The sequence below is a fragment of the Heteronotia binoei genome, chromosome 15, assembly GCF_032191835.1.
Source record: "Heteronotia binoei isolate CCM8104 ecotype False Entrance Well chromosome 15, APGP_CSIRO_Hbin_v1, whole genome shotgun sequence".
NCBI classification, from domain to species: domain Eukaryota; kingdom Metazoa; phylum Chordata; class Lepidosauria; order Squamata; family Gekkonidae; genus Heteronotia; species Heteronotia binoei.
The window spans coordinates 28,871,780-28,899,470 of record NC_083237.1 but is presented as its reverse complement, the minus strand read 5'-3'; the positions used below and the strand labels follow the sequence as shown (position 1 = coordinate 28,899,470).

The window sequence follows — 27,691 nt, the reverse complement described above, 5'->3', positions numbered from 1 at the left end:
TGAAGTTGTGAGCTACTGCATAAATTAGTGTGCTCTGGGGCCATTTTTCCTGAGCTAAGACAAAAATGTGTGAGCTGGAGGCTAAAAATCTGTGAGCTAGCTCATGCTAACTCAGCTTAGAGGGAACACTGATCCTGAGCATCATGTGTAGGTTGACCCTTCATAACTTGCCCTTTGGGCCACTCGCTCCTCTTTCATTTCCACACTTCCCCTTGTTTTGTTGACACCTCCTTTTTTTGCAGCCCTGCCCCTTTCCCTGTTGCATCCCTGCTCCTTTTCCCAATAAAACACAACAGTTTGCTTTGCAATTGGTTCCATATTTGTTCTGAACAAGAAAATCCAAACCAAACAAAAAGCCTCCTTTTATTAGTACAGAAGAAGAAAAATAGCCCAACTGGGGTGGGTACAAAACATGCACAGCAAAGACAGACATGACTCTCTCTGCCCGATTTTGTTCTCGTTTATATTGGGATGAACAATGCACCACGGGATGTGTGGGTCCATCCTGTGTCTATCTGTGAGGCTGAAGCTGGTCCCAGGACGTTATGCATGAATCCTCCAGTCACAGATATTGTTGATATTTAAAATGCTCAGAACCCCCATGGCAAGTTTTGGACTACCTCAAATCATACACAACCTCGATTCTGGGAATTGTCTTCTGGAAGGTCACACAGGTCCCTTTCAGATGGGCTTTTTTGTTTGTTTTGGATTCTGAAGGCAAGTAGGTTTTTGGAAGGTTTCACAAACTTAAGGACAAAGCACAACGAGCACCATGAGAAAACTCACCAGATCAAAATAGGTTGGAAAGTCCACATAAAGATTTCATTAACTGCAGGAGGACATAATCCTATCCTTAAGATGAGTGAAACCTTTTTTAAAAAACTTGCCTTTCAAAGCCTCAGTGCTCACACGAAAGCTACACACCATACACCAGTGTGTGCAGAAGAAATCAAGATGATGGAAATGAGGCCAGCTGCACCCAAAGTAGGCTTTGGACCACTCCAAACTGTACACCTGCAGATTCTAGGGACTCTTCACTGTGGGGGGACATACATTAGCACCCATTCCAGATCTTGGTTTCTAGATTTGTCCTGAGAGTGCTCTAATTCAATCAGACTTCAGACCAGGCACCAGTATGTGTCACCTTTCAGAGGAGAACCTTCAGAGTTTGGGGACATATGATTTGAGGAGGTCAAAAGCTTCCTTTGGGGTTTAGAGCTTTTAAAGTGTCAACCATATTTGTGATTTTGCAAATGTGGAGCTGGGACCTCATAGTTCACTCCCTGGGTACTGTTTACCAGGCATCATCTGGAAGTTCCACGCTGGAAGTTCCAACTTAATTCCCAGACCTGGGGGCCCCAATTCAGAGTACGATCATGGCTGGTGAGGAGAGGGGCTTAAGCCTCCTCCCCCAAAAGGGCCCTTGGGTGCTGCTATTTGCCCCATAGCTGTATTGATGGATTATACATGTTTCCCCAATAGGATTGAAAACAGCTCCCCAGGACTACTTCAGGGCAGAAACTCAGCAGCCACAGCTCTGATCTGAATTGGAGTTCTCATGAGGATTAAATTTTAATTCAGAACTCCCAGCACGTGCTCCAACAACAGGGCTTGGGATGGACCCCTGAGTGGTATCCTACAACCCTGATCTAACCCTAGAAATTTGGGGGTTTCTTCCCCTTACAGAAAACCAAGAACAACTGCTGTTTCAAACACCTTTCATGATGCTTCTGCAGTAAAAATTCCAGTCTTCCCCCCCCGCCCCCAGTCTTGACACATAATGAAGAGGCAATGGTTCTTCAATTCATGGATTATATGGTAATACTTTTTCTGTGCTTCATCTTCTAAGACTGCTGCTTTGCAGTTAGCTGCAGTTCTGCTTTGAAGTGCATCTTTTGCTCAAAATTTGCCAAAACTTTTGAACCTGACGGATTTTTTGTACTTTCGATGTCCTTTCAGCAACTTATTATTAAGAGGGGTTCTATTTTTCACCTATTTAAGAGCTAGCTAGCTATACTAGGTGTGCTCAGAGAAGTCATTTGCTAAGACACAGACTGTGTTTCTTGATATAACACATTTTAACCCCACCTTTCTTCCCAGAAGCTTAGGGTGGCATATACAATCCTCCTTCACTGTGTCCCCACAAGAGCCCTTAGAACGGCTGCACCACACTAGCTCTTTAACTCCAAGGCTGTTTCCCGCATAAATGTTTTGCTCTGCTTTGCCTTCCTTACTGCAGCATTATTTTGAGCAGAATCTATAGGATGTCATCATCCCCTGTTCATTCTGCTTCTGTGCTTCTGCCCACTTTGCTGCAGTCTTGAAACATGCCTTTTGGAATAGAACATAAGAACATAAGATAACCCTTCTAAAGCAAATGCTTGGGGACTCATATATTACGGCAATAGATCATTATAATGCTATCACGATTTACCAATTCCCTTTTCAAAAACTATATTTTGAAGGAAATGGTGGCTATATAAGAGGCTGAGGCATAGCAGCTTTGATTTCCCAGTACTAACAGCAACAGAGGCCCAAGTAGAGCTCTCTTCTAGGTGGCTCAACTGGTGCCCTCATTTTCTCCTGCCTGGCTTGGGCAATGTAGTGAGCAGCAGAACAAGAAGAGGGCTTGCCCCAAGCCTCTCTCTCTGTCCTCATTGTGGGGAAAGAGCCCTTTGCATATCTTAGCAGAAGAGAAAGTAGTTGAATAAATAACTGCATGTATGGAAAGGGACTACGGCAGAGATGGAAAAGCTTTCGAAGGGGTCTGAAAACTGGGGAGGGGAAGATATGAGGCTGATCTTCAATTTATGACAATGTTTGATACAGCAATCTAGTTCTTGGTGGGTTTCAGCGACTGGTGTGATACAACTAGCTGGACCCTCATTGCCCTCCCCATTGCCATTCCCCACCACCACTCCCACTTACTCAGAGTTCACCACCAAAAACTTTTGTATATAGGAGTTGAGCCATTTCTGCCTCTCCATAGCTGTCAGCATCTTGCTTTTTTCCCGGAAGGCGGCATCATCTGCTACCACGAGGCTTCGTTTCCCACCCCAACCTTGCATCCAACTCCGTGGGAGCAGTGCCATCTTTAGACGTTCGGAAGGCGCATCTTCTTGTCTCACTGGGTCCCAGGGGCGGGACTTCCTGTTTTGCCCTTTGTCGTCTTTCTCTTCATGCTGTGGAGCAGTGACATCAGAAGATGTCCACTTGAGGCTCCAGTCACGCAGGGTGATGGAAGGGATGCGGCTCCCCCAGGGGACAAGGGGGGCTTTGAGGTTAACACCGCTCTCTGTTGAAGGGTTCTGTGATACATCGTGCTTCCAAAGCAAGCTGGGAAAGAAAGCAGAGGGAAAGAAACTTTGGTTTTCTGAACAGACACTGGGATCAGGTGGGCTGGAGCAATGGGAAGAGGATTATGTTGCTTTGAGTGGAGTTTGTCACTGAAGAAATGTCTTTCAGATATTTATTCCCCAAAGGCTGGCCCTAGGGATGCCAACTCTGGGGTGGTAAACTCCTGGAGATTTGGGGGTAGAGCATGGAGAGGTCAGGGTTTGGAGAGAGAAGGGGGCTCAGCAGTGTATATTGCCATGGAGCCCATCCTCCAAACCAGCAAATAGATGGGAGAGGTGGAAAGAAAGCAACTTAAACTTTAAATGCAACTTTAACTTTAAATGCATTCTTCACGTCACTGGTTGGCTTGGCCTGGAGAAGTGATTTAAAGAGAGAGATGCCTTCTCCAAGCACTGTGCGGTGGGGGCTTCGAGAGCCAACAATATATATGTGAAATAGCCACAGATGGCTCCCAAACCACAGTTTGGCCACCCCTGCTCTAGCCCTACCACTCACAGCACCACCCTGTGCAGATGAATACCCTTCTAAGCCCGTTGACTTCAATGGATTCAGAAAGGTAGGATGCTGTTGAGGATTGCACTTGCACTTCACACACACTCTACCCAGGCCTTCCCAGCCAGGATCATACCCCCAAATATTCAGCTTTTCCAACAAATGACCAAACATTTCAGTAAAAATGCCCAACTCTCTATATGAACCTCCTGCCCTTTCTGTTTCTCCTAACAGGCCAGCCTCTCCTTTGACAGAAGAGAAGAATAAATGTTTGTGGGCTTTCAGACTGGTTTATGAGTTTCCTACAGGTATGCTGAAATTATAATCTCCCAAACAGGAAACCAATGAAAACTCCTTTTGGATACAAAACTGGCAGCCAAAGAATGGAAACCAGGGTGGGAAGTTATTAGAAAGGAGTGTGCAAATGTGAATTCCCCCTTTTAAAACCCCACTATCTACATGATTGTACAACTTGCTTGGTAGAAAGAGCCTCTTTCTAAGTCCCTTCTCTGCCACAGACTCTTTGCAGGACCTCGGTCATGTTCCTGAGCTCTCTCCAGTTCTCTGGGTGTTATCAGGAAAGGAAAGAGAAACCACCCTTCACTTACCGGCCTGAATTATGCAGCTTGGGAAGTAAAGCCCCCGAGGAGAACAGTACACATGAGCTGAGAAAGAAGCTGATGAGCCAGAGGCCTCTACCACTTCTGATCTTAGGTTCCATCACCCCTGATCCTAGGAGGAGAAAAAAACATGCAGTCAGGGCTGATCCTGGACAGACAGCATAGCTTCTTCTTCCTCTGATTGTTCAGGGCTCCTTACCAGCAGGTGAGGGTACAGTCAAGTTTTCTGGTAGCCAAAGTCCGTGTCCCCCTTCCGCCACCTCCTGCAGGGGCATTTATACCTCTGCATCTTTGCTTGTGACGCAAACAAGAAGCTCAGTGTTGGGGGCAGGTGGAGGCGTTGGGGTCCCAATCAATGGAAAGGCGAACCATTTTCTTTAAGCAGGAAAGGAGGAATGGATTACCCTGCATCACTCAGATCAAGGAAATAATGAGGATGTAAAATGAAGTGACAGCGGGGGAGGGGGGGAGTTCTAATGGCAGAGGTTCAGAAAACAGAAGGATTTCTTGTTTGTAAAGCGTAAATATGCAGGACAGAAAGATCCAATGATCAAAGATGGAAGTAAACAGAAGGGAACAGTGTAAGAAGAGCGAAGGAAGGAAAAATGGAAGAAAAGAAATGTATACATGGATAAGATGGGGAGCCCCTTTCTATTTCAGTTTTGTTCTGTCTTTCCCCCATCCCAAAGCATCTTGCAACATTTATTCTCCCAGTCCCAGCCTCCATTTTATTCCCTCAATAACCCTGTGAATTAGGCTAGGCAGTGAGAGACTGGCTCAAAGTCACCTGGAAAGTTTCATGGCTGAGGACCTTTAAGGTTCTTGTTCATTATCCTTAGCTTGCCAGGTCTGTGTTGGAAAATACCTTGGAGACTTTGGGGGTAGATCCAGGAGAGGGCGGGGTTTGGGGAGAGGAGGAGCCTCAGTAGGGTACAATGCTATAAAGTCCACTCTTCCAAGTAGCCATTTTCTCCAGGGCAGCTGATCTCTGCCAGCTGGAGATCAGTTGTAAAAGCTGGAGATCTCCAGGTCCCACCTGGAGGCTGGCAACCCTAACTCAACTAAATTGACACATGGTGAGGAGGCTTTTAGTTCATGTTCAGGGTAGCTTTGGCATAATCTGTTGTAAAATGGTTTATCTGGGTAGACTCAAGCTTATTCAACAGTTCAGACTTTGAGGTAAAAAGGCACCTCTTGTCCTGTGTATTAGGGTTGCCAACTCCAGGTAACAACTGGAGATCTCCAGATGCCCAAGATCTGTTCCCCTAGAGAAAGTGGCTGCTTTGGAGGGTGGACTCTGTGGCATTGTACCCTTCTCTCCCCAAACCCCGCCTTCCCCAGGCTCCACCCCCAAAATCTCCAGGTATTTCCCAACTGAGAGCTGGCAGCCTGACCAGCATCCGGTAAAGAGTAAAGGCCACAATCCAGCAAGAAGCTGCTCATCTGAGTCCTAAGGGGGGGAATCTCCTTAATGGGATGTTATTTACCAAGTTATATTAACTGCCTCAAGTGCCCCACACATTAAGCCTCTTCCCCCCCCTCCCCTCCATATTGCTGATAACCCTACTAACCCACCTCACAGACCTCTTGTTGGGATAAAATGCAGGGAAAACTAATGTTAGCAGCTGCTTTGGCCCTCCTCCTCCATTTTATCCTCATAACCTTGTGTGAGCTTTGTGGCTGAGTACAGGTTTGAGACTGTTACCTGAGGCCTAGCTCAGCGTTCTAACCATTGCCCATCTTGCCCCACAAAGATAGGAGGGAGAAAGGCTGTTGCCAAGGGATGGTCAGGCGCATCACTGTAAAAGTCAGACATAAATGCCAGAATAACCTCTCATTTCCCTCCAAAATAACACATCTTCGGAAATGATGTTAATACTAACAAGATGGGGAAATCTGACTGCCCGCTTCCCCTTTGTTTCCTATTATTGAAGCATCTCTTTTGGAGCCAATTGACCCCCCTGGAAAGGTCATGTTCAACATTGCCACTAATGAAGTCCTCTCCTACGCCAAGATGTGACTCACAGGCTATCGATGGAGGGTGGGCGGCAGGTGGTCTTATTTCTACAAGGCCTCATTAACATAAAGTTCAGGCATGCTGTGGCCATAGTAGGAGGAGAGTTGTCCCTCTGTAGAGAAATGAAAAAAGCATCTCCTTGGCTGTAACCAACTCTTAAGGTCATATGTCAAGATGGAGTCCACAAATTGGCCATCTGGGTGGTGCCAAGGAGTGTGCACTGAGACTTCAACAGCATGTAAACTGTGAGTTGGGATCTTGTGAAACGGCAACAGCTTCCCTCCCAGGAACATCAAGGCAACAATGAGATGGTGCTTGGCAACTGGGGGATCCTGAATGGCTGTTTTGAGAAGCCAACATACACTCCTGGAGATCTGACTACTATTCATCTGATGACTGCCAGGGTGGTGTAGTGGTTAGAAGTTCAGATCAGGGTCTGACAGAATTGTTTTCAAATCCCCAGTCTACTGTGGAAACTCACTGGGTGACCTTGGGCAAGTAAGGCTAGCCTTCCTCACAGGGTTGTTGTGAGGACAGAGACAGGAAGAATGATGTTGAATGCTGCTTTGGGTACCCACTTGTTGGACGTATATTCAGATTTGCATTAGAGCACGGACAGAGTGCCAAAGAGAATGCACTAATCTTGATCATTTGCACTAACCTGCCTTAACAAAGTATTATATATGTGTTCAAAGTAGCCAATCTTTAAGTTGGCCTTTGTTTACAGAAAGGTATAAGATGTTGTGACTATGGGGAAGAATTTCGGAGGAGAACGGGGTGTATGGTTTGTTTTCTCCTCCCCACGTTAATGTGAAAAAACAATAAAAGAGATCTGCACATCTGCTCTTCTGCGCCTCTGTCGTTTGGGAAGTCCTTTGTTTGAGAAGAAGGGGACTTCATCTATGTGCAGCACACTGAAGAGAAAGGTAGGAATCAATCATTTAGTGCAATACACCAAGTAGCTTGGTTCAGAGAGAGAGAGACCTATTGCACTGACTATTAAACACTAGTTTAATACAGACAGACAGACAGGTGGTTCTATTATTACAGATTTACATCATTTATATACTCCCAGTGGAGACCTGAAGTGGCTAACATCGTTCTCCTTTCCTTCCTTTCATCAATCCTGTAACAACAACCCTGTATCAAAGGTGAGGCTCAGTGTGTGGGACTGGTCACCCAGCAAGTGTCCATGGCAGAGTAGGGATTTGAACCTGGGTCTCCCAGATCCTACACTAACGTTTTAACAAAGTTTGATCCAGAGAGTACAAGTGCACACATACACACAAAAGCTTATACCTTGAATAAAAATGGGTTGATCTCAAAGGCGCCACTGGCCTCAAACTTTGTTCTGCTGCTTCAGACCAACCTGATTTTCCCCAGTGGTTCTCATTCTTTAATTGGAGTTGCTATCTGGACGTGGGTCTTCTGCATGGAAAACAGAGGCTGGGCTGCATTGTATCCTGTTCAAATCTCCATCAGCATGGAGGGATCCACCATTTTCACCTCATTTATGTAGATTTTACCCCCTATTTTTGGTACAGTTTTGAGACAGAAATTGGAAGTATCATGTAATAAGCAAGGGTATGCAAGCAGGTCTTTAGATCTGGAGTGTATAAACTCTTTCTGACACATGACAGGAAAAGTAAGGTAACAATCACGGACTGGTACTTGGTAGTTTAGAGCCTAGGGAAACAGAAGAGGAATAGATTCTGAGGGCTTCTGAGCTCTCTATGAATGGAGTGGATTAAAAGTTAGGGTTTCCAGCTCGGCTGGGAAATTCTTGGAGATTTTGGAGGTAGAGGAGGCAGGATTTCATTAAGGGTCATAAGATTGGCAACTCTGGGTTTGGAAATTTCTGGAAATTTGGGGATGGAGCCTGGGAAAGGCAGGTTTTAGGAAGGGATGTGGCCTCACAGAGTATAATACCATAGACTCCGACCTCCAAAGCAGCCATTTTTCTCCGGAGGAACTGATCTATGTCATCTGTAGATCGGTTGTAATTCCAGAAGAACTCCAGGCCATAGCTGGAGGTTAGCAACCTCAGGAAGAGAGGGATCTCAGCCGGCTACAATGCTATGGAATCCACCTTCCAAAGCAGCCATTTTCTCCAGAGGAACGGATCTCTGTAGTCTGGAGATCAGTTGTGATTCTGGGAGATCTTCAGGCCCCACCTGGAGGTTGTCAAATCTGATTAGAGTGGAAGGACCCAAGTGACAGCTATTTTCTTTTTTAAAAAAACATATTTTTAACGTGCCTTGAGTGTTTGTCTGTTAACGTTTTAATTAGATATTCAGTTGCAGTTGTCGCAGGAGGGAAAGCGAGAAGGTGGTGTCTCTGAAGTTATCGATAGCATCTCGGCTGCCAGAGCTGACCCTGGATACAGCTAATTGAGCCTTGGGATCAGAGATGCAAAACTAGCTAGAAGATCACTGTCATAAATTAGCAGAGTTGTGGGCCACCCCAGATGCTCTGGTGGAGGAGTGTGGGCATTTGATCTTTAGCTTAACACGCACGCACACAAACTTTCAAGACAAAAGAGGTCTAAGCACCCAAACGAAATGCAATAAAACATACACTTTTGCACCAAGTTGGTCAAGAAAACATACAGAAACTTGCTGGAAGAGTCCTGTGTGAATGTACTTAAAGGTTTACTTATTCAACTATTTTTACTTTGTTTATTGAGAGACAGTGTGGTGTAGCGGTTAGAGAGTGAGTATAAATGGGCAGTCTTCACAGTGGAGGACGATAAGCAGCGGACTGCCGCAGGGCTCAGTACTGGGTCCCATGCTCTTTAACTTGTTCATAAATGATTTGGAATTGAGAGTAAGCAGTGAAGTGGCCAAGTTTGCAGATGACACTAAATTGTTCAGGGTGGTGAGAACCAGAGAGGATTGTGAGGCACTCCAAAGGGTTGAGGCTGGGTGAGTGGGCGTCAACGTGGCAGATGAGGTTCAATGTGGCCAAGTGCAAAGTAATGCACATTGGGGCCAAGAGTTCCAGCTACAAATACAAGTTGATGGGGTGTGAACTAGCAGAGACTGACCAAGAGAGAGATCTTGGGGTCGTGGTAGAAAATTCACTGAAAATGTCAAGACCGTGTGCGATTGCAATAAAAAAGGCCAACGCCATGCTGGGAATTATTAGGAAGGGAATTGAAAACAAATTAGTCGGTATCATAATGCCCCTGTCTAAATTGATGGTGCAGTCTCATTTGGAATGCTGTGTGCAATTCTGGTCACCGCACCTCAAAAAGGATATTATAGCATTGGAAAAAGTGCAGAAAAGGGCAACTAGAATGATTAAAGGTTTGGAACACTTTCCCTATGAAGAAAAGTTAAAACGCTTGGGGCTGTTTAGCTTGGAGAAACGTCGACTGCGGGGTGACATGATAGAGGTTTACAAGATAATGCATGGGATGGAGAAAGTAGAGAAAGAAGTACTTTTCTCCCTTTCTCACAATACAAGAACTTGTGGGCATTCAATGAAATTGCTGAGCAATCAGGTTAAAACGGATCAAAGGAAGTCCTTCTTCACTCAAAGGGTGATTAACATGTGGAATTCACTGCCACAGGAGGTGGTGGCGGCTACAAGCATAGACAGCTTCAAGAGGGGGTTAGATAAAAATATGGAGCAGAGTTACATCAGTGGCTATTAGCCACAGTGTGTATATATATGTGTGTGTGTATATGTATATATACATATACATTTTTTTTTTTGGCCACTGTGTGACAGAGTGTTGGACTGGATGGCCATTGGCCTGATCCAACATGGCTTCTTTTATGTTCTTATTTTAGGATTTGTGAGAAGCAGATTCAAATCCCCACTTGTGCCATGAAAACTCAGTGAGTGACCTTGGGCCACTCACACATTCTCAGCCTTGCCTACCTCACAGGGTTGTTGTGAGGGTTAAAATGGAGGAGAGAACAATGAAAGCCGTTTTAGAATCCTGATGAAGTGACAAAGACAGCTGTACCATCATTTTTGAATACTGTCCCAAGGACAAAGTCCCCTACAAGCGCATCAGAGAGAAAGGTTCTGTCCCAGCTTGAGTTTTGCTGTGCGAGTTTTCTAATAGCAAAGTTAAAAACAAATTTAAAAATGACACCCCTGTTTCTTTGCTCTGGAGCAGAATAGTCATTTCTCCCACATCCTGATTCTTTCCCCTCCTGTTTCTCCTGACATGTCAGGCCTGAATTGTACTTTTTCCTGGTATGGCCATGGTGTGCCTCACAAGCTGTTTGTGTTTCTTCTGCAGAACAAGGATAGTTCAGAGGTCAGAGGAAGACTTTTGGGCTCCTATGGCACTCCCCCTGTATGATTTGGCACCTCCCTCTCCTCATGTAGTGGCCCTATGGTGCAGAGTGCAGTACTACAGTACTGTGGTCTGAACTCTCTGCTCATGACTTGAGTTCGATTCTGGCGGAAGCTGGATTCAGGTAGCTGGCCCAAGGCTGACTCAGCCTTCCATCCTTCTGAGGTTGGTAAAATGACCCAGCTTGCTGGGGAAGGCAATGGCAAACCATCCCGTAAAAAGTCTGCCATGAAAACGTTGTGAAAGCAACGTCACCCCTGAGTTGAAAATGACTGGTGCTTGCACAGGGAACCTTTCCTTTTCCTTTTCTCCTCATGCAGCTGTATGAGGGCAACTCTTTGCTGATGCCCATCGGTCACAGAGATGAAGAGAGGTTTTAGGGTTGCCAGCCTCCATGTGGGTCCTGGATTTCTCCTGAAATTACAACTGATCTCCAGACTACAGAAATCAGTTCCCCTGGAGGTTGCACTCTGTGGTCTCATACTCCTGTTGAACTCTCTCCTCTCCCCAAACTCCACCCTCCCCAGGCAGCACCCCCAAATCCCCAAGAATTTACAAACTCCAAGTTGGCAACTCTAAATTGCATGTCCTCATGTTGCCCTCTTCTGAAAATATTTAGAAGGTAGACTTTAGCAAACAACACAACCATTGTATGTGCCTGAAGAGCCTTTCATACCCATCTTGAATGAAGAAGTGGAGGAGGAGGAGAATAAGAAGAAGAGATTGGATTTATATGCTGCCCTTCACTTGGAGTTTCACAGCTGTTTACAATCCCCTTCCTTTCCTCTCCCCACAACAGACACTCTGTGAAATAGGTGGGGCTGAGAGAGATCTGAAAGAACCATTGATTGACCCAAGGTAACCCAGCTGGCTGCATGTGGAGGCGTGGGGAATCAAACTCTATTCTCGCAGATTACAGTCTGCGCTCTTAACCACTATAGCAAACATAAGTAAATTTGGCCATTCCTGTGATGGGGGCTGGCATGGCAGGAAGCTTCCCAGGGGCTCAGGGATCTCCCACTGCTTGTCCCTGCCTGAGACTGGAGATGGTTCGTTGTTTCCTGCCATCTGGGTCATTCTAAGGGTGTCAGGTTTTGAAATGGTCCTTGTAGGTATCCCTTTAACTAAGGTTTCAATGGCTTCAGTTAGCAAGTGATTCCTTGCCCATTCCATGTGAGTACTAAAACAAACAAATGAAGGAATCAATAAAGCCATTTAGAAATTTCTGCACATCAAGCCCCCCACCTCACCCCACTCCACTGCTCACATTAAAGGGACAAAAGTGAGACAATTTCCCATCCTGCTGGCAACTTTCCTTCAGTCTACACCTGCTCCCTGCCAGCTCTCTTAGCATGTATTGGGAAAGGCTATATTTTGCCCCTGGGTCATTTGTATATAGTTCCTTAAAAGACTACTTAAACTCCCTCAGTATCAAGCACTGTTACCTCTAAACTTAGCGTGAGCTAGCTCACAGATTTTGAGCCTCCAGCTCACACATTTTTGTCTTAGCTCAGGAAGGATGACCCCAGAGCACCCTAATTTATGCAGTAGCTCACAACTTTAATGCCGGTAGCTCACAAAGTAAAATTTTTGCTCTCAAGACTCTACAGTTTAGAGGAAACATTGCTCCCAAGGTTACCAGCCCTGGGGTGGAAAATACCTTGGAGATTAGGGGGTTGACCTGGAGAGGGGGGGTGGGGTCTGGGGAGGAGTGGGACCTCAGCAGGGAATAAAATGCCAGAGAGCACCTCCTCCAAAGCAACCATTTTTTTTTCCAGGGGAACTGATATCTGTTGCCTGAAGTTGTGGGAAATCTCTAGGTCTGACCTGAGGGTTGGTAATCCTATGTGTCCTATAGATCTCTTAGAATTTAATGGGGGGGGGGGCCTTTTGCAGTCAAGTCAAGCTGACTTTTAAAAGAGCCCCGTGGTGCAGAGTGTTAAAGCTGCATTACTGCAGTCCTAAGCTCTGCTCACGACCTGAGTTCGATCCCCGGTGGAAGCTGGGTTTTCAGGTAGCTGGCTTGAGGTTGACTCAGCCTTCCATCCTTCCAAGATCGGTAAAATGAATACATAAAAACATAAGAGAAGCCTTGTTGGCTCAAGCCAATAACCCATCCAGTCCAACACTCTGTGTCACACATTGGCCAAAAAAAAAAGGAGGTTCACAAGTGGGGCTAGAAGCCCTTCCACTTTGCCCCCCCCCCCCCCAAGCACCAAGAATACAGAGCATCACTGCCCCAGACAGTTCCAATCTGCCCCAGAGTACCCAGCTTGCTGGGGGGAAAGCGTAGATGACTGGGAAAGGCAATGGCAAACCACCCCATAAAAAGTCTGCTCTGAAAACGTTGTGAGAGCGTCACCCCATAGCCGGAAACGACTGGTGCTTGCACAGGGGACCTTTCCTTTCCAAGCTGACTTTTGGCAACCCCGATGGCTTTTCAAGGCAAGTGATGTTCCGAAGTGGCTTGCCATTGCCTGCCGCCACGCCATGCCCCTGGTATTCCAAGGAAGTCTCCCAACCAAATGCTAGCCAAGGCTGACTCTGTTAAGCTTCTGAGATCTGACAAGATCTGGCTAGCCGGAGCTATCCAGATTGAGGCACCCTTACTTCCTTCTCTGGAACTAAGAACGAGTGGCTTCAAGGGGACTTACATGCAAGAAGGTAAACATGGCAACAGACTTGGAGAAAAATGTCCTGTTCCATTTAATAGAGAGGCTTAATGTGCAGAAATAGGCAGCTGTAGCTTTTCATTTCATTGGTAAATAACATCTCATTAAAGTCTCTATTAAAGGGACAGGACATTTCCCCCTCTCCAGGCAATTGGCAAGTCAATGGCTAAGATTTCATGCACACTTTTTTGAGAATAAGTTCAGTGGAACTCCGAATGAGTTCTGAGTAATCCCAGATGGCCTCAAGTAGTTCCCCTTTTACAATTTATCATGCTGCCATTCACAATCAAATCTCTTTTCCTTTAAATACCCCCCTCCAATTAGCTACAAGAGGATCTGTGATCTTAGTTGAGATTTGCTTGGCCAAGGATGAAGGAGGTGGTGGTATTATTATTTTGTGTGGGCCTCTTAGTTCCTCTTGAATCTTCTTCCCTGTTGGCATTAGGTGAGTGGCTTAGAAAGGCCATTGTGGCAATGGTTGAATAGAGAATAATTGCCCTTCATCTCCCTAGGGATACTTGCAGTCCTGGCGACTGAAATATATATCTTACCTTTTAAATGTGTGGTTAGGTTTCCCTTGGGTTGCCAGTTCTGGGTTGGGAAATACCTGGAGATTTGGGGTGTGGAGTCTGGGAGGGACCTCAGTGGGGCAGAATGCCATAGAGCCCACCTTCCAAAGCATATATTTTCTCCAGGGGAACTGAACTCTGTTGTTTGGAGATCAGTTCCAGGTGGGCAGTCGTGTTGGTCTGAAGCAGTAGAACAAAGTAGGAGGAGTCCAGTAGCACTTTTAAGACCAATGAAGTTTTATTCAGAATGAAAGCTTTCGTATGCATGCATACTTCATCAGACCATGGAATGGGGTACAGTGAGCAAAGCTACTTATAGCTGGTGGGCAGTGGTTAAGAATGCAAAGTGGGACAAATTTAGAATCCAATGACATGATAGTGAAATTAACAAACTGAGAGAACATTTGGTCTGGGTAGTATTTGCATGGGATCAGTTGTAATTTCAGGAGATCCCACCTGGGAGCTAGCGAATGGCAACCCTCAGTTTGCCGCTTTAAAATGTTGCAACTTGAAGCTCCATTGATGAGGATTTCTGCACCGCTACATATTTATATTGAGAATAGTTGTACTTATTGCATTTCTGTTTCCTCTTCTGTTCAGGCAGGAGTGCATTTCCAGGTAGTGAGCCTGTTAGGAGTATGATGTGAGTAGAGCCATATTGCAATGGTGACCTGGATTGTTTCGCTGTTAATATATACAAGAAGGAATTTGGCTCTCTCTTATGGGGATATAGGGTCGGTTTCTAGAATTTTCAACTTTAAATAAAAGTACTCTGCTCTCCCCTCTGCAAAAAATATTAAACCGATAGTCTGTGTTCTACCCATTGCTTTATGAAGAGGCTGTCCTTCCAGTGCATTGGCCAATGATTGCAAATGTGTTGGGATAACTTACTAGCAACTATATGCACAGCCCTGACAATTGGTTAATGTGGTGCCCAAGGATGTGGATTTGTACATATAGAGTTGGATCTAACAGTATATCTTGTGAGCTTGATTGGAGACTGATCCTTAGAGGGGACCGAGGGATAGGTTCCTTAATTCTCCTTTTGTTTTGCCTACTATCTAGAAGATTATCCGATTTCCTTGTACCACCGAGATTCCCTGCTCTCAACCGTGCTTTGGTTCCGCCCTCCCTACTGCCTGTATGAGCTCTGGTATGATAAAACCCTGGATCATAGCCTGGCCACCTGGCAGACAGCCACCATAGAGATGCAGGTGAAACTTGAAGGTATGAAGTTGGGGGTTGGGATGGAGCATGTGAAAAACTGTGGGAAGATTTTTGTCTATACCAGGAAGTCCCCAACATTTTGAAAGTGTGGGCACCTTTGGGATTTTGTGAAAGGATGGTAAGCACCACCTCAAAATGGCCACCACAGAAGGTGGAGTCCAACCCAGAATGGCTGCCTCTGGAGGCAGAGCCAAAAGGAATTCTTCCCTTCCTGTACCTGTTAGGAAGAAGGAAATTGTGAACGGGAACAAAACCATGCACTGGCTAGGAAAAAACCCAGGTACTTACTAACAGTCTTTCTGATTCTCCAGTGGAAAGTTTCTTTATCTGAAAGATAACAAGTTCTATCTCACACTGGCACCAGGGCTTTTTGTGAACTCCTTTAGATACTAGGCCACACCTCCCTGATGTAGCCAATCCTCTAAGAGCTTACAGTAGGCCCTGCACTAAGAGCCCTGTAAGCTCTTGGAGGATAGGCTACATCAGGGCTGTGTAGCCAAATATGCAATGGAGTTCCTGCTACAAAAAAATCCCTGAATGGCACCATTTATTTCTGGAAAGCTTGGTGGGTTCCAAGAGAAGTACTGTTGAGTACCAGTTTAGTGGGAACCCTGATATTCATTTTGACTCTTTTCTGGAACATTCTACTGACTAAACTTGTGTCAGTTCCCTTGCATGGCTGCTGTCAAGCATGGCTAATTCTGATCAATAACTGATGGGTTCCTGGTCTGTCACAAGCAGGCCTGGGTAAGATCATACAGAACCAAATGCTGCTAGTTTATTATCCTTTCCTGGCCCCTCTTTGTTTTATGACTGTTAATTATAGGGACCAAAGCAATCAGCACCTTCCCATGAATCCTCCTGCGGGAGGAAGCGCCATCTGGGCGATGCAAGGCCGAATGCCTGATAACGCCCTGGGAATGTATGTAGTTTTGATACCTTATGTGTGAACGCTCCCCTGCTTCCCCTCCCCGTAGGAATCCCTTTGAAGTGTATCTTAAAACTTGTGTATCAATGTATTGGTTTCATTCTTCTCAAGCCAAGGCTTGAGCCAAAGTAGCGGTCTATCAATAAACGTAGTCTTTGTATCCAACTCAACTCGTCATTGAATCCGCCTGCTTGACAGCTGCTCTGCCAATTGGGACCTGGAGTGCTAGGTTAGATGGACCCACAGTCTGCTAAGCAGCTTATTGTGTCTCTGTATATCCGAAAAGCTTTCTAGACAATTCTGATTTGCTACTGGGTTCTAAAAAGACTGGCTGGATCGTGGTTTTAGCTGCTGAGCTTCCAGGGAATAAGCCCCTCTGAAGGAGGTGGCACAGACTTCTGACATGGCCTGCTTAGGATCAATGCTTCTTCTAAGCTGTGGAGTTTTGTAAGCAAAAATTCTGTTTTGTGATCTAGTGGCATTAGTGAGTGACTGATTTGGCCACTGCATAAATTAGTTTGCTCTGGGGTTATCCTTCCTGAGCTAAGACAAAAATGTGTGAACTCAAGGCTAAAAGTCTGTGAGCTAGCTCACACTAACTCAGCTTAGAGGGAACAGTGTTTAGGATTGTGCTCTCCTTCTTCTTCTAGGGGATGACAGTGTGTACAAAGCCACCCAGAGGTTTCCTATACCCATTTGCAGCCCAACCATGGTGCAGTCTTTGGACTTGGGAGACCATGCTTGTGAGATGGGGCCTTCCCTAGCTTGCCTCAATGATACTTGTATGAGAGCTGTCCTTCCTGGTCGAATGTACAGGTGAGAGGCCTTTGAAAGGGGTAGCCTTGTGGGCAAGTTGTTAATCATGGCCAATGTCTTATTCATAGGCAATGGTATCATTTGGATGCAGGTAGCTAAACCAGAAGAGCCAAATGGCGCAGAGTGGTAAAGCTGCAGTACTGCATTCCTAAACTCTGCTCATGACCTGAGTTCAATCCCAGTGGAAGCTGGGATTAGGTAGCCAGCTCCATGTTGACTCAGCCTTCCATCCTTCCGTGGTCGGTAAAATGAGTACCCATCTTGCTGGGGGGAAAGTGTAGATGACTGGGGAAGGCAATGGCAAAACACCCCGTGAAAACGTTGTGAAAGCAATGTCACCCCAGACTCGGAAAGGACTGGTGCTTGCACACCTTTACCTTTAGCGAAACAAACCTGGTGATGGGTGGAGTTGCTAGGGCGATCAAAAGGAAGACTGAACTTACATGAAAAGAATGCATCTGGGAAGTCTCATTGAGCATGCACCGCTTGCTGTGTTGCTTTTAAAAATTGCTAGGGAACGGGGGCAACAGAGATTCAAGTGTTCTGCCTCCTGGACAGAGTTGGGAGGAGCAGAGAGTGTTGCTTGAGCCAGCAACACTGTGCTTCTTCGGTAGATACTTCTCATTGGTTAGAAGAAGGCATTCCCACTGAGCAAAAGTTCTGTTTCTCCCTTCTGTTTTCTTTCCCCCCCTCTTTGCTTCCCAGCCTAATCCATTCAAATTCTGGACAGACAAAAGGAAATTCTACTTTGCTCAATTAACAAATGATGGCATTCCACTGCCGATGGAGGTAGTGCTGGCCACAAGCCTAGAGGGCTTTAAAGGATGTCATGGAGGAGAAGCCTGTCAGTGGCTACCAGCCATGGAGACAAAAGGGAACTTCCACATTCAGAGGCAGTAAATTGGGCACCCATGGTTAAGAGGCAATATCACCAGCGGGAAGCCTTATTAGCTTCTTGGACTTGCTTGTTGGCCCTGTTGACAATTCCACACTAACTGGCTTGTGTGAAAGGTTGCAAGGGCTGGGATGCTAGGATTCCAGTGTTCTCTTGGATAAGGGCAGGGGTATAAGTAGCAAGAGGGGTATGTGTTGGGTAGCTTCTTCAATTGCTTGAAACCTGCTCTTATCTTTCCTACAGGATCAGATACCTTCTCTGCAATAAAGACCACTCTGTGCTGGCTGTAGCTGGCTGGTCCAAGGATTTCCGTACAAGGGGTGAGATTTGGGGAAAAGGGGGAGCTTTGATCCAGGAGAAGCACTGGAAAGAGGAATATAGGCTGTGCTAATGCAGGGGCTCTTGCCCTTTTTTGAGTCTGTAGGCGCGTCTAGAATTCTGACACTGGTTGTGGACGCGACAACAAAATGTCTGCTGCAGGAGGTGGAGCCAAGCACAAAATGGCTGCTGCAGAAGGTGGAACCAACTGCAAAGTATCAGGGAGCAAGGTTATGTATAGCTCCAGTAGTGACTCTTTAATATTTAGGGCGTAATCTCTGTTTATCTGGATGTGTTTTAATCTGCACAACCGAGCAGATTTCCAGTGGCCAGTCAGAAGCACTGCTGGGCAAAATTGCCTCTTGGCTCTGCCTAGGTTTGCTAGGTCCCTCCTGGCAACCGGTGAATGATGGCAGGAGGACTTATCAGGAGTGAGAGGGAGGCCCAGGCTATATGGCTGGTGATGGGCCACATCATTCTGGTATGTACTAAAAGTGATGTCATCATGCTGGGACGCCCAGGCAACAATTTGGTATTTGGGGGAAAACTCTGGTGAAAATGACTTCTGCCATAGGGTTTTCCCCAAATACCAGTGTCACCCAGATGTTGCTGATATGATGACATTGGCATGTTGTGATGTTGCCAAGTCACCAGCAATGTAGCCTAGGCTTCCCTCCTGCTCCAGTTAAGTTTCCCTGCCAACCAGCTGATTGGGGGAGGGGCTGGGGATCTCCCACCCTCATGGAGGGGGGTGGCTCCACCACTTTCTGAAAACACTTGATGGGCACCAGGAAAGATGTCAGTGGCCACTATGGTACCCATGGGTGCTACATTGAAGACCCCTGCCCTAATATTTGCTCTCCAGACTCCTTTGTAGTATCAGGTTGCTACACATTAAACAAAAGTTGTAGCCATCTGGGACTATGGGAACCTGACCCTTTGGGAATTAGCAGGGCTTTTTTAAAGCAGGAACACACAGGAATGCTGTCCCAGCTGGCTTGGCATCAGGGGGTGTGGCCTAATAAGCAAATGAGTTTCTGCTGGGCTTTCTCTTCAAAAAAAGTCCTGGGAATCAATTAACAATACAGTAGTAAGAAAAATGGTTAGATTGGTGTGTTCCTTTTTTTAATTTAAAAAGTACTGTATGGTTGCCATGTGAACAAGTCTAGAGAAAAATGTCCTTTCCCTTTAGTAAATGTGTAGAGATGGGTAACTTAAGCTTTTCATGGCGTGTAGGCATGGTTGCCAGCCTCCAGGTGGGGCATGACAATCTCCTGGAATATGCAATGGATTTTTAGACTGCAGAGATCAGGTTGCCTGGCTGATTTGGAGGGTGGACTCTGTGGCTTCATCCACAGTGGAGATCCACCCCTTCCTCAGACCTTCCCCTCCCCAGATCTCCAGGAATTTTCCAACCCACAGCTAACAACCCGACATGTAGGTAAATGGCATCCCATCAAGCCTCTCTTAAAGGACAGAACAATTTGTTTTACTAGTTCTGTTGGCAACCCTACCTATTCCCATGACCCTTTTTGACCAGAGACGCTGGGGACCTTCTGCATGGAAAGCAGATGCTCTGCTACTGAACTGCAGCCCCCTTCCCCAATGTCTTTCTTTTACCTCCCTGTCAAATTGACATTTGATGACCTTTAGTGGGGCTTGAAGGCAAGGGACATTCAGAGGTAGCTTTGCCACTGCCTTCCTCTGTGTCGTGACCCTGGTATTTCTTGGAGGTCGCCCTTCCAAATACTAGCTGGGGCTGACCCTGCTTAGCGTCTGAGATCTGATGAGATCGGGTTTGCCTGGATTATCTAGTTCAGGGCCCTGAATATCTGTATTGAAGCAGACTTGATCTTTTTTGGATTACTTACTTTACAGTGTTTGGTTTTTCTTTTTTTTTTAAAAAAACACATGTTCCTGATGTTGAAAAAAACCTGGATGATGAACTCCTGAGAATGCAAGGGCCCTTTCCTTTAATTAACCCCTTGGCATAAGTATGATGCTGTTCTCCTTGGATGAAAGGCGTCCCCTGTTTCTTCTCCCCCCATTTTAGACATGCCCCATGATTTCCGCACCATGGACGTTGACTTTGGAAAACACTCCACCGGGATGGTGCTCATCACGGCACTAGCAACCATTACGATGTTTCTCCTCTTGGGAGCTGCTGGACTAGCCCTGATTGTGAGGCCACCGTCCTTCAGCCTGATCAGTCAGAATCCCACCATGTCGTTCTTGATGGAATCCAGCCCCGGCAGATCAGAATCTTCCTGTCTAGCTAGATCACCATCCCCTAGACCCATCTGACAAATATGTTGACTGTAGCCTAATAAATGTGACTTACAGTTTTCTGAGGCTCTCAGCTGGCTATTTTGTGACCTGTTGTGTATTGAAAGGAATCTGCTTTTGGACATGCCCAGGAAGCTGCTTTCTACTATCAAGGTTAGTATTGCCTGCTCTGACTGGCAGCAGCTCTGCAGGGACTAAGACAGAGATCTTTTGCATTATTAATACCTGATCCCTTTCCCTGAAGGTTGAACCTGGGACCTCCTGCATGCAAAGCAGATGCTCTACGCCTTCAATGTGTGTCTCAGGGGCTTCTGGGGTGTTTTGAGGAGAGGCACTGGATGCTGAAAATTTTGTGCAATAGCTGCAATTAAGATGAATATTCTGACGAGAATAATATATTTGTTTCAAACCATTCTGATTGTGAAAGATAGCAAACAATTTAATAAATGGCAAATGAAGATTTCAGAATTTGTATGGGCACATTTTAATGTGCTAAAGAGAGAGGAGGATTCCAGCTACCAGATTTAAGATGATGCAGTTTGCTTAGTATGGATAAAAGACTGGATGACGCTGTTGAATAAAAAAACTTTTAATGTTGGAAGCTCCTGGAAATAAATTTGGCTGGCATGCTTATAACCGTTTTCGCACACTGCTCACCTCAGAGTCACGTCCCTCTTCACTGCGCAGCGTCTGCTCGGATTTCCCACCATCTGCGCTGGAGGAGCAGGAAGAGCCACGGCTTCTGCGTCGCAAATGGAAACTGGGTTTTAACGATTTCCATTTGCGATGCAGAAGCCGCGGCTCTTCCTGCTCCTCCGGCACAGATGGTGGGAAATCCGAGCAGACACTGCGCAGCGAAGAGGGACGTGGCTCCAAGGTGAGCTGTGTGCGAAAACGGTTTAAATGTACTATGGGAAGAAAAAGATGGATTTTTTTTCCTCACCATTATATCAGAAATTATTTGTTAAATACATGGATGAAGTACAATAAATATGGTGATGAGAGAAAGCCATTATGGATAGTGCCAGCAGAAGTAATAAAAATAACAGCTGAAACCAGTGAAGAGAGAGGGTTGTCATACAATCAATTACTAAAAATACAAAGTGGCAAAATAGAATTGAAAACTGCTGAGGAGTTGAATAAAAAATATGATTGTTTCAATGCAACAAATAAAAAGCCTGGTGGAAAATATCAAAACTGAAAAAATAAGACATGAGCAAACAGAAATGGAAAAAGTTCTGCTTGGACATAATGAAAAATTAATTTCAAAAATATATAAGTTACTGTTAAAATGGTCTACGGAAGATGAGGTAGTAAAATCTCAAATGATTAAGTGGGGTGGGGGGAGGGGTGGGCTCCCTCTTGGGTATCCTGCCCCCCCCAGGGAAAGTGTATGCACAATACATAGCCTCTCCTTTCCCGGTGTAGTGAACGCCGCGTAGTCACTGTCCGGCTATGCCTGGCAGATGGTCACTGCAATGGCCTCTCCTGCATTACTGCATCCGTGGCAACACCTTCCCGCTGGTCCCCCCCCCCGTTTCTCACAGAGTTTGCCACGTCATGGTGCGACCGAATGTCCGGCGGTATAACCGGATGGGCAGGCTGGGCTCACCAACCTCACCAGCCAAGAGAAGGAAAACTCTAACATCAAACCCCAGGCAGATAGAGCTCGTTAATGTAACACCTACCACCTGGAGGACTCGCTGCCGGCGTTCCGGCTTACTGGGCCATGGCAGATGACCCCAAGGTGAAAGGGTGGAGCCAGTACCACGCACACTGTGCTTCACCTAAAAATTCCTCTGCGCAGGCCTGAAGGGCATATCCACATCCACAACTCACAACACACCAAGTCCTGCAGCGATGGGCAAGGGGTGAAACAGCAGGTGGAAGATGCCACTGGAAGCCGCAGTCCCGATCCTGCATGTAGGCGGTTCAGGGTATTGGTCGCCTGATGCTGACCCGGAGACGAAAGCATCTTTCGGCAGCACCCTGAATGACCAAGCAGCCTTATCTAGGGACAGCACTGCTTGCTCCACATGGAGAGGGGCCTAGAAAAGGTGGCCTAAACAAAGCTCGTCTCCCCCACCCCAGTTGGCTAGCCGCGGTCAACGGGCATCCTTACTTGCGGTCAAAAAATAACAACAAAGAAAAGGCATGCACCTGCCTCACAAAGTGTGCAAAGACTAAAGCTTGCATGTTGGAACATCAGAACCATGCTTGACACAGTAGACAGTGGTCGCCCTGAACGACGCTCTGCTCTAGTTGCCCACGAACTTCTCAGGCTGAATATTGACATAGCAGCTCTCAGTGAGGTCCGTTTCCCTGAGGAAGGTAGTCTTCAAGAACATGGTGCTGGCTATACCCTCTACTGGTCAGGTAAGTCAAAGGCTGAGAGCCGCCTTTCTGGCGTTGGCTTCATGGTCAGGAACTCCATTGCCTCCAAACTCAAAAACCTGCCAACAGGTCACTCAGATCGCATCATGTCCATGCGCCTCCCACTTCAAAACAAGCAGCATGCAACACTCTTCAGTGTGTATGCCCCAACCCTTCAAGCAGATCCTGCAGAAAAGAACAAGTTCTGTGCTGATCTACGCAACCTCGTATGGAAGACCCCTACAGAGGACAAGGTGATCATCCTTGGCGACTTCAATGCCAGAATAGGTAAAGACTCGGGAGCCTGGAAAGGAGTACTTGGCAAACACGGCATTGGCAACTGCAATGATAACGGGCGCCTCCTGCTAGAATTCTGCACGAAGCACCAGCTCACCATCACCAACACTATCTTTCAGCAGAAGAACAGCCTGAAGACAACCTGGATGCACCCACGGTCCAAGCACTGGCACCTTATCGACTACATTCTGGTGCGCCAGAGAGACCTTCGAGATGTCTTACACACCCGAGTAATGCCCAGTGCGGAATGTCATACGGATCATCGTCTTGTACGCTGCAATCTCCGTCTTCACTTTAAACCCACACCCAGGAGAGGAGGTATCCCTCGGAGGAAGCTTCAGGTTGGCAGCCTTCAGTCAGCCGAAGTTAAAGCTGCCTTCCAGGCAAAACTCCAGTCAAGAATTGAGGACCCCAGTTGCCCCACAGACCCTTCTCCAGAAGCACTCTGGGAACACCTAAAAACTACCATCCTGTTGATCTCTGAAGAAGTCCTCGGGTTCTCCACAAGGAAGAACAAGGACTGGTTTGACGAGAACAATCAAGGGATCCAAGAATTACTAGCGAAAAAGAGATCTGCCTACCAAGCACATCTTGCTCAGCCCTCCTGTCCCAGGAAAAAAGCAATCTTTCGCGCTGCATGTAGCAACCTCCAGCGTAAGCTTCGAGACATTCAGAATGAGTGGTGGACCAAGCTTGCAGAGAGAACCCAGCTGTGTGCAGACACTGGTGATTTAAGAGGGTTCTACGAAGCCCTGAAGGCAGTATATGGCTCATCATATCAGGCTCAGAGTCCCTTGCGTAGTGCAGACGGCCAAGTGCTCCTCACAGACAAGGCATCCATACTGAACCGGTGGTCGGAGTATTTTCAGGTTCTCTTCAGTGCCAACCGCGTAGTTCAAGATTCAGCAATCCACCTTACCCCACTTCAACCAGTGAAAACAGAGTTGGATGAGATCCCCACCCTAGAAGAGACTGTTAAAGCCATCAAGCAACTGAAAAGTGGCAAGGCAGTGGGAGTTGATGGAATCCCACCAGAGATCTGGAAGCATGGGGGCACAGTACTACATAGCACACTTCACAAAGTACTTGTCACCTGCTGGGAACAAGGCAAACTACCACAGGACTTTCGCGATGCAATCATCATCACTCTACACAAGAACAAAGGGGAAAAGTCAGACTGCTCCAACTACCGGGGGATAACCCTGCTCTCCATCGCAGACAAAATCCTTGCCAGAATACTCCTGAACAGACTGGTGCCACCATTGCAGAAGAACTCCTCCCAGAGAGCCAGTGTGGCTTCAGAGCTAACAGGAGCACCACCGACATGGTATTTGTTCTCAGGCAGCTCCAAGAGGAATGCAGAGAACAGAACAAGGGTCTATATGAGACTTTTGTCGACCTTACCAAAGCTTTCGATACCGTTAGCAGGAAAGGCCTGTGGCAAATCTTGGAACGTTTAGGATGTCCCCCAAGGTTCCTCAGCATGATCATCCAGCTACATGAAGACCAGCGAGGCCAAGTCAGACACTGCAACGACCTCTCGGAGCCCTTCCCAATAGGCACAGGTGTAAAGCAAGGCTGCGTTCTCGCGCCAACTCTCTTTACGATCTTCTTTAGCATGATGCTTCAAAGAGCCGCAGTAGATCTAGATGATGACGATGGTGTCTACATCCGCTATCGCACTGATGGCAGCCTGTTCAACCTGAGGCGACTAAAGGCTCACTCCAAGACAATGGAAAAACTTATCCGAGAGCTACTGTTTGCTGATGATGCTGCACTCGTCTCCCACTCGGTATCAGCTGTGCAGCATATGACGTCCTGCTTTGCAGAGGCTGCCAAGCTATTCGGCCTAGAAGTTAGTCTGAAGAAGACAGAAGTTCTCCACCAGCCTGCACCCCAGGAAGATTATCACCCTCCCTGCATCACTGTGGGTGAATCAGTTCTGAAGACAGTCCAGCAGTTCAGCTACTTGGCGTGCATCATCTCCTCAGATGCCAAGATCGACAAGGAGATGGACAACAGGCTGGCAAAGGCAAACCGTGCATTTGGCCGACTGCACAAAAGAGTGTGGAGCAACAAGCATCTGAAAAAAGGCACAAAGATCAATGTTTACAAAGCGGTTGTGATGACAACCCTCATCTACAGCTCCGAATCATGGGTTTTATACCGTCATCACCTGCGACTCCTTGAGCGCTTTCATCAGCGCTGCCTTCGCACCATCCTCAACATCCACTGGAGTGACTTTGTGACCAACACTGAAGTCCTCAAGAGGGCGGAGGTTACAAGCATCGAGGCACTGCTGTTGAAGACGCAGCTGCGCTGGGCAGGGCATATTTCTAGGATGGAAAACCAGCGCCTTCCCAAGATTGCTCTGTATGGCGAACTTTCCACCGGCCATCGAAATAGAGGGGCACCAAAGAAGAGGTACAAGGACTCCTTGAAGAAATCCCTTGGTACCTGTTGCATTAACCATCACCAGTGGTCTGACCTAGCCTCAGATCGCAAAGCATGGAGGCATACCATCCACCAGGCTGTCTCTTCCTTTGAGAACGCACGCATAGCTGGTCTTGAGGACAAAAGGAGATTGAGGAAGAATCGCACTGCTACAGCACCAACTGCAGCTTTTCCTTGCAGCCACTGTGGCCGGATCTGCCTGTCCCGCATTGGTCTTGTCAGCCACCAGCGAGGCTGCAGCAGACGTGGACTACTGCACCCTTCTTAAATCTTCGTTCGCGAAGTCAAGCCGAGAGAAAGTGGGCAATCAATGTAAATAAAGAAATACAGATGGATACATGGGAGTATCTTTGGAAGAACTCTATAAAATTATCAACATGTCAGTGTATAAAAGAAAATTGTTTTAAGATGATGTATAGGTGGTATATGACTCCTAAAAAATTGGCAAAGATCAATAAAAAGATGCCAGACAGATGTTGGAAATGTAGAAGACTTGAAGGCTCTTTTTACCATATGTGGTGGACTTGTGAAAGAGCAAAAAAGTATTGGCAGATGATTCAATAAGAAATTTCAAAGATCTTGGGATACAAATTCAAGAAAATAGCAGAGACTTTTTTATTGGGATTACAAATGGAAAAATTTCCAAAAGAAGATAGAACTTTGATCTGGTACTTGCTTTCAGCGGCTAGGACAATGTATGCGCAGTTATGGAAGCAAGAAAAAATACCAGAATAATGGGATTGGATTGTAAAAGTTATAATATGGAGTGAGATGGACAAACTAACAAGAATCTTAAGAGACTATAATTTGGAAGTATATGAAAAGGAGTGGAAAAAGTTTAGATGTTATGTAGAAGAAGAATGGAATATAAAAGGATATTGGACAATTTTTTGATTTCGATAATACTAGAAAAGTAGAATATGAATATAGGTTCTTATGGTTTAAGGGTACCTTTAAATGTTAGTATTTTAAGTATATAACTTTGGTGGGAGTCAAGTAACGGGGGGAGGGGGGACTAGAAAATAGCCTATGGGATAGATAAAAAGACGGTATTAATGGATATGGTTACCATATGTTATCAATAAAATTATGTTTACCACAAAAAAAATTCGTGCCTCTACCTCAAAAAAACAGTCCCCCCCCGCAAAGCCCCAGATACCCACAGATCAATTCTCCATTATACCCTATGGAAATCGGTCTCCATAGGGTATAATGGAGTGCCCAGCAGACATTTCCTCCCCCCTCTTCCCACTTTCTGATGACTCTGAAGTGGGGGGAGGGCCTCCAAACTGCAGGATCCCCTGCCCCCAACTGAGGATTGGCAGCCTTGTGATCCAGGTTGGATCCATATATGTTCATGATAGCAAAAAGATTTGAATTGGCCAGCCACTTCCTACTGCCTTCCCCTTCCCCTTCAATATTGCAGATAAAGAATTATCAGGAAAACTGGCTTTCAAATTGCTACTGAGCCGTTGTCTGTGAACTGGGCGCTTCCCTGTGTCAAAGACTGTTGGGTTCTTGGCCTGTCAGGGGAAGGCCTGGTTAAAATCATGATGAGCCAAATGCTGCTAGTGTATCACCTATAGTCAACCCCCCTTCCCTCTATGGCTGGCGATTGGTGTGAAGGAAGTAGTAGGCGCCTTCCCAGGGCCTCAGGTGGGAGGAAGCCTTGCATATGAAAGCAAGGACAACTGGCTAGATAAACTGCCTTGGGAAAGTATCTTTGTAGTTATGTGTGAATGTTCCCACTCCTTCCCCCCACCCCGTAGGAATCCCTTTGAAGTGTATCTTAAAACCCGTGTATCAATGTATTGGTTTCATTCTTCTCAAAGCTGAGGCCTTGTGCCAAAGTACCAGATTATCAATAAATGTAGTATAAGTATCAACTTTGACTCATTCTTGAATCTGTCAACTTGACACCCTGGAGTGCATCTTATGTGCAGGAAGCACATACTTGGTAGGAGTTATGCAAAAACTGTTATGTACTGGAATGGACGATCACTTACTCGCATTGATTTTTCCCTTGGGAGAAAAAGGCTATTTCTTCTACCCTTA

At 46.3% G+C, this 27,691-nt stretch overlaps 2 protein-coding genes across 3 annotated transcripts; one reads left to right on the top strand and one right to left on the bottom strand.

The window, feature by feature from the left end:
* Positions 1-1,541: 1,541 nt before the first annotated feature.
* PTH2 (parathyroid hormone 2) lies at positions 1,542-4,744 on the bottom strand. The gene is made up of 3 exons (XM_060255006.1): positions 4,669-4,744; positions 4,458-4,581; positions 1,542-3,336 (listed from the first exon to the last, which is right to left on the bottom strand). Exons 1-3 carry the CDS (start codon positions 4,742-4,744, stop codon positions 2,925-2,927), a joined length of 612 nt encoding a protein of 203 aa, XP_060110989.1. The 3' UTR covers positions 1,542-2,924.
* Positions 4,745-13,799: 9,055 nt separating this feature from the next.
* Positions 13,800-20,573, top strand: LOC132583683 (uncharacterized). Of its 2 annotated transcripts, none has more exons than XM_060255307.1 (5): positions 13,800-13,918; positions 15,108-15,269; positions 16,848-17,013; positions 18,152-18,228; positions 20,280-20,573. In XM_060255307.1, exons 1-5 carry the CDS (start codon positions 13,843-13,845, stop codon positions 20,528-20,530), a joined length of 732 nt encoding a protein of 243 aa, XP_060111290.1. In that variant the 5' UTR covers positions 13,800-13,842; the 3' UTR covers positions 20,531-20,573. The 2 variants fall into 2 exon arrangements, with proteins under 2 accessions (XP_060111290.1, XP_060111291.1); XM_060255308.1 differs by having other exon boundaries at positions 13,814-13,918; positions 15,111-15,269.
* Positions 20,574-27,691: the final 7,118 nt, after the last annotated feature.

Coding starts and splice junctions, on each gene's coding strand:
- PTH2 (XM_060255006.1), bottom strand. CDS start 4,744: ATGCCCCTGCAGGAGGTGGCGGAAGGGGGACACGGACTTTGGCTACCA. Junction 4,582..4,668: donor GACTGTACCCTCACCTGCTG/GTAAGGAGCCCT, acceptor TTCTCCTCCTAG/GATCAGGGGTGATGGAACCT. Junction 3,337..4,457: donor AAGCTGCATAATTCAGGCCG/GTAAGTGAAGGG, acceptor TTTCTTTCCCAG/CTTGCTTTGGAAGCACGATG.
- LOC132583683 (XM_060255307.1), top strand. CDS start 13,843: ATGAAGGAGGTGGTGGTATTATTATTTTGTGTGGGCCTCTTAGTTCCT. Junction 13,919..15,107: donor TTCTTCCCTGTTGGCATTAG/GTGAGTGGCTTA, acceptor CCTACTATCTAG/AAGATTATCCGATTTCCTTG. Junction 18,229..20,279: donor CAAGGATTTCCGTACAAGGG/GTGAGATTTGGG, acceptor CCCCCATTTTAG/ACATGCCCCATGATTTCCGC.